General features: G+C 37.6%; 1 protein-coding gene across 1 annotated transcript in view; it reads left to right on the forward strand.

Moving 5' to 3' along the window:
- Positions 1-9,882, forward strand: part of PKN2 (protein kinase N2) — a 30,262-nt gene extending 20,380 nt beyond the window's left edge. Inside the window, exons 8-21 of the mRNA XM_010006612.1 lie at positions 786-929; positions 1,057-1,132; positions 1,456-1,630; positions 1,910-2,039; positions 2,476-2,612; positions 2,719-2,794; positions 2,886-2,977; positions 4,011-4,187; positions 4,720-4,782; positions 4,885-4,961; positions 5,960-6,102; positions 7,387-7,494; positions 8,328-8,408; positions 8,487-9,882. Of these exons, the coding sequence (XP_010004914.1) occupies positions 786-929; positions 1,057-1,132; positions 1,456-1,630; positions 1,910-2,039; positions 2,476-2,612; positions 2,719-2,794; positions 2,886-2,977; positions 4,011-4,187; positions 4,720-4,782; positions 4,885-4,961; positions 5,960-6,102; positions 7,387-7,494; positions 8,328-8,408; positions 8,487-8,690 (1,683 nt within the window). The 3' untranslated portion in view covers positions 8,691-9,882. The remainder of the gene's footprint in view (positions 1-785; positions 930-1,056; positions 1,133-1,455; positions 1,631-1,909; positions 2,040-2,475; positions 2,613-2,718; positions 2,795-2,885; positions 2,978-4,010; positions 4,188-4,719; positions 4,783-4,884; positions 4,962-5,959; positions 6,103-7,386; positions 7,495-8,327; positions 8,409-8,486) is intronic.
- The last annotated feature ends 1,684 nt before the right edge of the window (positions 9,883-11,566 follow it).

Genomic DNA, 11,566 nt, shown 5'->3' on the forward strand with positions numbered 1-11,566 from the left:
CTTTCGTATTTGAAATGCACATTCCAAACCCCATCATGTTTTTATCTGTTGCTTCCACCTGACTTTTGTTTCTTTTAAAATCTGCATCTGTCATATAAAGACAGTAAATTGATGCATCCTGATGGATCACGATGCTACAGTAACTGCACTTAGTAACATGCGATGCTGCACTGTGTTGCATTGCAGGATTCTTCACATTTCTCTAACAGGCATATAAGATGTCCTAAAAATATATAAATCCCACCAGCAAGATACAGCGATAGGTTTTTGCCCCCTCTTTATGACCATGTTTTTACAAAAACTGTATGTACTTCTAGAGAACCTGTGTGAAGTCTTGCATCACAATGTATATGCAGGTACTAAAATGTCACTCTGCAGCTGTAAAATGCAATTGATACCTGTAAATAACATGGACAACTAGTAAAGCTGAGGTTTCTAAACACAGGTAAAAAGTTGTTAGAGCATGAGCTAAAATACCTTGAAGTAGCACTGTTGTTAGACTGATTCAAAAAGTCTGGTGACTGTGACTCTCTCCTTCTAATCTTGGAGGAATTTTACATTTACATTTTTATTTGGACACTGGAGATCACATTTGAACTGAAGTGAAATGCTATAATCATCCTGGTGAGAGCTTGCTCTGTTTGGATAGTTAGCCCTGGCACTCCTTTAAAGTAACAGCCCCATGTCTTTGTCCTCGAGTTGCTAGATCTTAAAACTGTGCAGAGGTAACTCTTGTAGAACAATTACTAATAAGCAATTTCCTGTGTATGTGTTTCCTGTCATAGTCACGTGAATTAGAAATCTCAGTTTATTGGCGTGACTGGAGATCTCTGTGTGCAGTGAAGTTTCTGAGGCTGGAAGATTTCCTGGATAACCAACGGCATGGCATGTGTCTTTATCTGGAACCCCAGGGCACTCTGTTTGCAGAGGTAAGAAGGTTTCTTTGAAACACTTAAATATTATATTGCTTAATAGGTTAAGAATATTTCTTCTGATTTTCTAAGAATGCATTTTGTTCTGAAACTTGAATTGTAACACGCATTATTTGCACTGCAGGTTACGTTTTTTAATCCAGTTATTGAAAGAAGACCAAAACTCCAGAGGCAGAAGAAAATTTTTTCAAAACAGCAAGGTGATTTTTTAATATAAACATGTAAACCTTAAAAATTGTTACATATCTGTGCTACTTTTTATACAGAGACTTAATATTTGTCTGTCAATAAAACTTGATAATTAAGGATTTGGCACTGCATTTAGAAATGTTTTCTTTTAGAATTTCTTATTATGCATTAACATTTAATAGTGAATAATTAGGAAATGCTGAAGAATGTGAGAAATTGTTTCTTCTTCATAAAATATAAACTGATTAATATTAATGTTATTTTAATCATAGCTTTTGGTAGCATGTAAGGAAATTACTTACACTCTATTTTCTTTTTTTCACAATATCCACAGGCAAAACATTTCTTAGAGCTCCTCAAATGAATATTAATATTGCCACTTGGGGAAGGCTGGTAAGAAGAGCTATTCCTACAGTAAATCACTCTGGCACCTTCAGCCCCCAGGCACAAGTGCCTGCTACTGGGCCAGTGGTTGATGTACACATTCCTGAACTAACACTGCCAGACAGGTAGGTGATATCTACAGTTTTTAAGTACTTCTAAGAGCAAGAGTAACAGTGAGAGGCTTATGCCCTGATGTATGTCAAATCTGTTTATTCTGCAAGACTGCAGGCTTTTCAGTGTTTGAATTTGGAAATCCATTTTACAGACAGATCTACACACAGAGAAAATAAAATGTGTAGATTTAGATTTAGGAGAAATCTGCATAACAAGCAGTTTTAAGTTGGGTTTCATCCTATTAAAACAGTCTCTCCTATACACTAAGGAGTTACTTGTTTTCTTGGCAGTGACTCTCCTGTAGCCAAATTGGACTTTGAACTTGAGCCTGAGCCTCCACCTGCTCCACCCCGTGCATCTTCCCTTGGGGAAATATCTGAATCTTCCTCTGAGATAAAGGCTCCTGATGTGCCATCTCAGGCAAGTGACTTTAAGAATTTTTAGCTATACAGTTCACCAAAGTCGTAATATTGGCATCTTTATGAAATATTTCATCCATTATATTTCAGCATATGCCCCTTAACTTACACATACGGAACTGTCTGAACAGAATGCTCCAATTATTCTTGGTGGCAAGCAGCTCTCTATGTCATTGGTTCCACCACAGAAAAAAATCCAAAATATCAAAATCATTTGAGTATTCAGGAAAAAATGGGTCTACTAACAAAGAGCAGAATGGCTGGAGCAGTAGGTTTCATCAGTCTGTTAAAAGCTTGCTTATCTGTATCATCTTTAAGTGTACCGTGTTAGCTTAGATCATTCTTGTGTTTAGAATTTCACATGCTTACAGTAAAATTTCTGCATTCATTTGCCTTCACAATCAGTCTTACATTTTCAGACTTCTGTTTCTTCACAGGATGAAGTAGCAAATTTTGATTTTGAAAATGGCAGAAATAGTATTGTCCCAAAACTCCAGCCCGAAATAATCCGTGAGCCTGATGTTCCCCATTCAGACATAAAATACACCAACGCCCGAGAACCTGAAGATAGAAGGTAAAAATGCAGTGGTTTTGCTGTTGGTCTGAATAATACCTCTTAAGGTAACAAACTAGAAGATTCTTGACCTTTTTTTTTTTTTTATATATATATACATACATAGATCACAACAAAGATTTCAATTCAGTCTGAAGGATTTCAGATGTTGTGCTGTACTGGGCAGAGGACATTTTGGAAAGGTAAACAACCAAAACCTAAATGACATGTCAAGACTATATCTAAAACTAGGTACAACTCTTAAATTAACCAATCACTTATCTTCTGTTTTAGGTGCTACTGGCAGAGTACAAAAACACAAATGAGATGTTTGCTATTAAAGCCTTAAAGAAAGGAGATATTGTTGCTCGTGATGAAGTAGACAGGTCAGTTTGTAAAATACAATACTTGGATTCCATAAATCATTTTTGTTTTTCTGCATGCAACACAACTATAAGGTCTGCCAAACAGTAGTGAAATACAGTAAAACAGCAAAACAAGGTCTCATCTCCCTGATTAGTTGGCTGCTGGAGATGTGCAGTCTTTCTTCTGGAGCAAGGAGAGAGCAGTGCAGCCTGGGAATATGGGTTCCTTTCGTGCTTCTCTTACCATGCCTGTACTACAGCACTGACTTTAAGCTGATTCTGCTTTTTATTTAGGTTCTCTTGCAGTTATTTATTCTCATTACTTGTTATATATAGACTTGGATCACATTTCAAGAGGACAATGACTTTTTTCTTTACTGGCAAAAACACCTATGATGGTTTCTCAAACTGTAACAACACACTGTCATATTTTTCCATATTTTCCCTTGAGTCCTATGTATACTCCACTAGTGTGGGGGTTTTAATCTTTTTGCCCCAGAACTCAGATACTTTACTTAGAACTGAAGTGGCCATTACAGAACTGTCCAGTTCTAGTCCAGGAAGTTGCTTTTACAATCCTTTAATTGTGACTGTATTAGTTTGACTTGCAGAAAGAAAGATAATTATTAAGAATATGCTACAAATAACCAGTTGGCTTAGAGAGAAATAATCTGAACTTACTGTGGGGAGATGTCTATAATGTTACTGTTTTCCCACTGTATGTATTGTATACAATTAAAACAAAAACAGATTGAAGCTAATGTGACATGATACCAATGCATACATAATGCAAGTCTGAGTGTTTGGAAGGAAAATTGGCAGAGCATAAATTTCATGGACTGCTAGGCTGCTTTTTTCATTTGTGAAAGTTAAATGCAACTTCATGGACATCGTGACATCAGCTTGTGTGTAAATATTAAAAGCTCTCTCTTGAAACAAAAAATACTTGTCTTATCCTGAGGAACGTAAGGTAAAAACTATCAGTAGCTTCTGAGAGTTGAAAAATTGTAGTTGAGGATTCAGCTTAAAATTTTTACTGATTTTCTGTTTGCAGCTTGATGTGTGAAAAGCGAATATTTGAAACTGTGAATAGTGTAAGACATCCCTTCTTGGTGAACCTTTTTGCTTGTTTCCAAACCAAAGATCACGTTTGCTTTGTAATGGAATATGCTGCTGGTGGGGATCTGATGATGCACATTCATACTGATGTCTTCTCTGAACCACGAGCAGTGTGAGTATCCATCCCTTTTTGTGGCATTAAGTGAAGGGCATTTTGTTCAGTGGATAAGAACTAGATCTTTATCAGCACATGCCTCTACATTGTCTTTTCAGTAAATAGTGTCAATATTTTTTAAAAGGGTGAGAGATTGTAATATTTTTTCTTTTTAAAAAGACATGTGCAGGTTTAATATGCCTGAATTCACACTGAACTAAAAACTTATACAGATACTTAATATTTATAAAACTTAAAAAATATTACATTATAAAAGCTAAATGGAAAGTTAAATTTGCAGCCAAGCTAAAAAAGGAAAGAATGTGCCAAATTAAAAATCCTTCAGTGCTGTGGCAGTGGACAATACAGAAAATGTAACCTTGGCCTAAGCAAACATACTACAGCTTAAAAGCTGCAAGTTTAAGCATTTTTGCTGAAAAGCCAATCAGGAGTCTTCAAAGAATGGTTAATAAAACAGATCTATAATAATGGACTTCACATTCTGAAAAGCAAGACTAAAATGCATTGAGATTTTCATTTTTTCCCTCAGGTTCTATGCTGCATGTGTGGTTCTTGGACTTCAGTACTTACATGAACACAAAATAGTGTATAGGTAAGTAGTCACTGACCTGTTCCCAACAGATTAATTTCAGCTATTCTGAATAGTATTGAAGAAACATCAGTGATACAATATTGTTCTTAAATGTTCATTTAGAGATTTGAAGTTGGATAACTTATTGCTGGACACAGAAGGCTTTGTGAAAATTGCTGACTTTGGTCTTTGCAAAGAAGGTAATGGCCGTTCAGTTTTCCTTCTAGTCTGTTTGTCTTACTCTTGAGACTTTTGGACTGCCAAATATGTATAGTGTTACTTACCTTGCATCACTTGAAGGAAAAAATACATCTCTGTACAAATGTGGAGATAGGTGGGAGTTCCTTAGTAGGGAAATATTGGAAGCATCTGATTGTAGCCCTAATTTTTAAATCTAATTTTTTTTTTTTTAGCTGAAAGCATCACCTCTTCTGATTCTTACTTCATTACATCTCTGCTTATTAATAAGGCACACTGCTGTATTTTACAAGTTAGGAGAAATAGCATATTTCGTTTTAGACAGCCTAAGAGTGAATTAAGTAAATTCAGTAGGGGTTCAAACATTACTGCTGTCTGTAGTATCTTAGGGCAAGTCCTGTGACCTTAGCTACAAACAAGTTCCACAAATGACTACAGGAAAGGAGGGCAAGGAGTTTTTTGATTTACTGATCACTACAATAAATGCTGTTGTTAAGCTCTGCACAGCACCTCCAGTTGTAGTGCCCCAGCAGGCCTTGTGCTGCTTGTGTCCCAGGCTGTGCTTCACGCTCTTGCAAATATACAGGGCTTTGTCTGGTCAGAGTTGTTTCACTACATTCCATGTTTGACATCACTGTATGTAGTTTTGCCACTACAGAGGCATCCTGAATAGGCATGCTTGACTAAACCACACTTGCTCCTACTAGCTGGTATAAACGTAGCATAAGGTTGTTTGTATCTTTCCCAGCAAAGAAAACTGCATGATGAAGTTTTAAGTGGAAGCTTAATTTGGCTTATTGCATATAGTTGGGAGTAGAAAAACTTACACTGAAGTGCATGTGGAACAAGGGCATGGGGGGGAAGAATGGGGGGAAAATTTTACTTCAGGAGTTTTATCTGAGTTTTATCAGCCGAAGATGCTCTGGAAGGAGGTTTTAGTTGCTCAAGGAATAGGCTGCAGAGTGGCAGAAAATACTGCTTGCTTCTTATTAACTTTCAGGAATGGGATTTGGAGACAGAACAAGCACATTCTGTGGCACACCAGAATTTCTTGCTCCAGAGGTGCTGACAGAAACTTCCTATACCAGAGCTGTAGACTGGTGGGGTCTTGGTGTACTTATCTATGAGATGCTAGTGGGTGAGGTAAGTTCTAGTAAGATACATGATGAAAAGGTTACAAAAATCAAGATAGCAGCCTGTCACTGTTGAATATGCTCTGTCACAGTCATGTCATGGATAAGCACTCCTCGTTCACAGTGAGCAAGCCTAATGTGTTTCAGGAAAAAGAACTATTAAATACTGAGCAGCTACTTACCTTACCCTAGCTGCTGTAATGCTATAGAAGTTGGTAAGTCATGTTGTGACCTTGAATTATCAGCAATTGTGGAAGTGAGTAAGTTGTAGCTGGTCCAAGACTTAAGGTCTATATTTTTGTTGGGGTTGTTTAGATATCATTATGCCTTAAATCAAATTACAGTCATGGCACATTAATATCAGTGTCTCTAAGCAAGAACACATCACAACTGCATTTGGGGGGCTCAGTTTCCAGCACACAACTGTTATTGCCAAATTTGGATACATACAGCTAGAGCAGCGATCTACTTTCAAATGCTTTAGGAGAGAAAATTAACTACTCCTGTATTTGAAGGGAAGTGAATTGTAATGCTTAAAATTGGATAGTAGTGAAAAATGATGCCAAACACATGTGCTACTTGCCATTTGATTTACACATGCACTAAAATAGAATGCCCTAGTTCCATTTAAATGAGCTGGTATAAATAAATTACTATTGAATAGTTATATACCACTGTGTATATTGGTTTACCTTGGGTCCATTTAGTTATAGTATCTTCCAGGTAAAGAGCAATGGCTAAAAAAAAGAGCAATGCTAAAAAAAAAAGACTGAAAAATTATAGATTTGTTAATCATTTTCATAAAAAATGATCAGTCAACTTTCTTTTACTTCCTTTGAGATTAAGAAAGGAGAAGCAGCTTTTAGGGTCTTGCCCCATCAGGCCATTTCAAAAAGGTTGGAAAACCCTTGAACTGTAACATGCTAAAGGTACTACAAAAACAAGTTTGTTTTGACCATGTTACCTGTGAATGGCAGCTGTCCCAAAGGAGAACTGATACGTATTTTTTACATTCCCTGTATATTTTGTGTCAAAGATTATCTCCAGTTTAGGTGTTCCTAGTTCTAAAAGCATGTTTTTAAAGCATGGTCCTTCAGTAAAAATAAAGGGATAATACCAATGCATACCTTACTTTTCTCTCTTCCACATGAAAAACTACAGTATCTGTTTCTGGAAAAAGGAAGACTTCATTTCAGGGCCTCTAATTCCAAAGTGTTGACTGAATAGATGTTGGTTTTGATTGTAACAAATTTTTAAGCCTGTTTAATAGTATTTTTAATTACTTTCACTATAGTCTCCCTTCCCTGGGGATGATGAAGAGGAGGTGTTTGACAGTATTGTAAATGATGAAGTAAGATATCCACGGTTTCTGTCTACAGAAGCCATCTCTATAATGAGACGGGTAAGCACATAATATTACAATACTCTCCTCTTACCCTGTTTCCTCTCCAACATTAAGGAAACTAATTACTTCAGTGAGAAACAAAATCCTTTAAGAACCTATGCTTGTTGGGGTTTTTTTTTCTACCATCGAATTTCAGACTTGTTTAATTTATGCCGTGCTGTGCTGCTTATCACCTTAAATGAAAATTGACATGCCCTTCCCTTTTATTCAGGAGCAAGTTCTTATTTTTAAAATGTAGAACACTACAGGCTCTATTTTCTCCCTGAACTAAGTTTCCCAGTCATATCTAACTAGAGAAGTTTGCCCACGTTTCCTAGCAGAACACTGCTGCATTGACCTATTTGGTAGATTAACAGTGTCACATGAATATTTTAATTCAAAGACTTCTAAATCTCTTTGGTTTCATTCCAACTGGGTCAGGGCAAGGAGCACCACACACATGGCACCTGCAGTCCCATTCTTGGCAAAAAACAGCTGATTTTTTCTGTGATTGTTTTTAGTGCTAGTCCTTAGCATAATGCTTCTACTTACCTAAGAAGATACTTGAACCTAAGTTAGAAGCTCATCAGAGTTGATAGAAAGGCATCTGCTGAAGGTGATTCAAAGCCTTTGGAAGCAGCTTCTCTGACGCTGAATGTCAATCTAGCACCCAGTTCAGCAAGAGGACCGAGAATTTTCTGTAGGTCAGGCAGTACAAATTTCACTGTCCATCCAATCTTGGGGTTGGCTCTTAACCAGTAGCACTCAGCCTCCCTAGTTTCCACACCCCTGCCCCCCCCCTCCCCCTTGCCTCTGAACCTTTGGTACTGAAATCTTGCACATTTTGTCAGCTGCTACGACGAAATCCAGAGCGGCGTCTTGGAGCTGGAGAGAAAGATGCTGAGGATGTGAAAAAGCATCACTTCTTCAGGGTGAGTACAAACCAGTATTATTTCTAAGGACACCAGGAGGAGAGAAAGGAAACTAAACACTGTTGGTTTACTTTACAGCTAATAGATTGGAATGCTTTACTGGCCAAGAAAGTGAAGCCTCCGTTTGTACCCACCATTAGAGGACGAGAAGACGTTAGTAATTTTGATGATGAATTTACCTCTGAAGCACCTATCCTCACTCCACCTCGGGAACCAAGGATACTTTCAGAAGAAGAGCAGGAGATGTTCAGAGATTTTGATTACATTGCTGATTGGTGTTAACTTTTAGACACTGTGAAACCCCAGCTGACTGGCTCACAAGAATGCCTCTCTCAGAAGAATACCCACCCTTCAGTTGCTCTCTGTGCCACCTGTAGCTTCTTGGGTTGTTTTTTTTTAAATCACATGAAGATCCATTTAAGTACTGTTTTACCACTCTTATGAAGAGTGGTTTCTTTGTACATTGTTTTTTATCTGAGCACTGGAAAGCAAGTCTATGGAGTTCTTAAGCTGAGTTGGTGAACCCAGGCTGTATTAAGCTTCCCACACAAGGGCACGTGTGGATCTGTACTGTTTCTCTCACTCCTCCACAGCAGATAACATCACTTTTTAAAGTATCTGCCTTAAGTGGGAAAAGCAGACTTTGAGTTAGGTAATCACTTCTCTCTACTCAGCCACATTGAAGTAGAAGTTTGGGATGCTGATGACACTTGCACAGAACATGGTTCTAGCTGGAGAAGGCAAATTATTTCAGTTAACTATTATCTTGTGCAGTCTATAAAACTACACATTTCTATGTACACCATCTTTTGTTCTCCACATAATGGTATTAACAACAGATATGCCTTGTTTTGTAAATTTTCTATGGTATTTATTAGGAAAAATGTCAAATGCCTTGCCTTTGAGATAACAACAGTGAAAGTGCTTCCATTGCAAAGAAAAATCCAGAACAATCCAGAAAGTTTACCAAAGCCACTTGCCAAACAGTTTTGCCTTCAAGCTTTTTAAGCATGGCTTAAAACCCTGGTTGATATGAAGAATGTAACAGGGGTGTTGCTCAGTCTAGCCACAAAGAGCAAAGCACATGCATTTCCCAAGCCCATCCACTTCTATACTCAGACTCATGCCTTTCCCACTCACTGAGTGGACAGATAAGTTAACCAGTCTGTATCTAACCACCTAGATCATCCTGTATCTGCTGTACAATATCATATCACTTTTAGAAAACATAAGGATTTTCAATGTATACATGCTGTGAACATGTATATTTGGAAGTTGTAATGTATTCTTATGTCCAGGCAGTAATTTAAATTATACCACTTCATTAATTTTGCACAGTGGCCAAGTGAACAGCATAGAAATGCGTGAAAAACAGATTTGCATGCATATAGGCCACTGAACTCCAGAACTTAAGATTGGCAGTTACTGAGGGTAAAAGCAATATATTGTAACAGAATGTATACATATTTTTGATAAAATGTGTGTATTTTTTAACCCCTTAACACTAAAAGCTGTACCTCAAAAGTTGAAAAATAATTTAGACCAGACACTGTGTATTCTTGTAAACCAAGACCTACTTTTGGCATCCAATGTTCTGTGGGCAAACATTACTTCTTGGAAAATAATTTCCCACATGGTCCTCATCTGTAGCACCATTCAGAGCTGACTGCGCGTGCAACACCACAGGTTCGTCCCAGCCAGGAGTTTGCTGTTCATGGGCTATGACAGTGAGAATCAGCAAATTCAAAACTTGTACATTCAGAGAAGAAACATTCATTCAGAGAAGAAACACAAACCACTCGAGTGTGCGACACTGTGATGGTTGTTGAAAACCATGATGCTGGACAGACCTGCAGGGTCAGGCCAGGAAGAAACTTAGGAAGCAGAAAAAATGTTTCATAGGTCTGAATCGGGTTTTCCTTCCAGGAACAAGGCAAGTATCTCTACAAATCGTGTTTGGCAGAGTGAGTCACCTTTTCCTCATTACTTCTTTCCAGATTCTTATTAATAAGAAACAAATGATGTTCCTGTATCTAGCTGAAACCTACACTTTTGAGGTACAGTCAGCTCACCTTTGTTGGTTCCCAAATATATATACATAAGCATCTAACAGGGTGCTTAATACTTATGAAAGTATCCTCCAAAATACCTTTTTGTAACTACATCTTGTACAGAAATCTTTTTTTAATCTAAGTAAATCACTAAAAAAAAACAATTAAAAAAATTAGAGGGCAGGGTATGTTCACCCAGTTAAGCTGAAAGAAAGCACTAATTTTATCTCTGTAGTTTTTTAAATATTTTTAGGCAGATTAAGATTTTAAACCCTAGATTGTAAATATATTTTGCTATACTTTATCTGTATGTGGCTGCTCAAGCACTTTGTAAGGAAATTAGGTTATTTTAGAATGGTACACTATGCATTAAAATGAAATGTGCCTTTAACAAATGTCATTCTAAGTGTTTTGCAGTCATTAATATCACAAATTAAAGTTTTAAATAGAGTAATTTGTAAATTGTGTCCCAAACATGATTCTGCTGTTTCTTGAAGTTACTTGTCATGTTTTCTCCATAGGCAACTTCAGAAAAGAACTTGCCATCAGAAGGGGACTTTCAGAAACACAATCTCTCACTAGTAGCTCAGTGTACTCACATTCATTTTTTTAAAAATCAAAATAAGAAATTAATTACCTCTGAGCATACCTGCTTTCAAGCTGAAGGAAAAGCAGCCTTCTCTTGGCTTGGGCAAGCAGCCCTTCTGAAGGGAGCAGAACGTGTCTATGTCCATCGCAGTCTGGCCAGTCCTGGGCAGCATCTCCCCTCGCAGGCTTCCTTTGAGGGCAGGGGGACATGACACTTCCCCCCTCCCGGGTACTTCATTATAGTTTCTCCTCGGCCCCTACCCCCCCTTATATAGGAAAGTTTCTGTAAAGAAACAAAAACTTAAACCCAACTCACAACGAGCTTGTTCTGTAAGCACAGAGTGAAGCCTTGCCTGAGTGTGTTTACAAATCTTTCCTTTTAAGAACAAACTAAAATGTCACACGAGACCATCGCTTAGATACACAACTTCAATACTTAACCTAAACAATCACTTCAGAGAGGACTGGCTCCAAATGTGTGGAGAACACAATCCTAGACGCTCCTGTTTTCTCACTGCT

The sequence above is a fragment of the Chaetura pelagica genome, unplaced genomic scaffold (genome assembly GCF_000747805.2).
Source record: "Chaetura pelagica isolate M959 unplaced genomic scaffold, ChaPel_1.0 scaffold69, whole genome shotgun sequence".
Lineage (NCBI taxonomy): Eukaryota > Metazoa > Chordata > Aves > Apodiformes > Apodidae > Chaetura > Chaetura pelagica.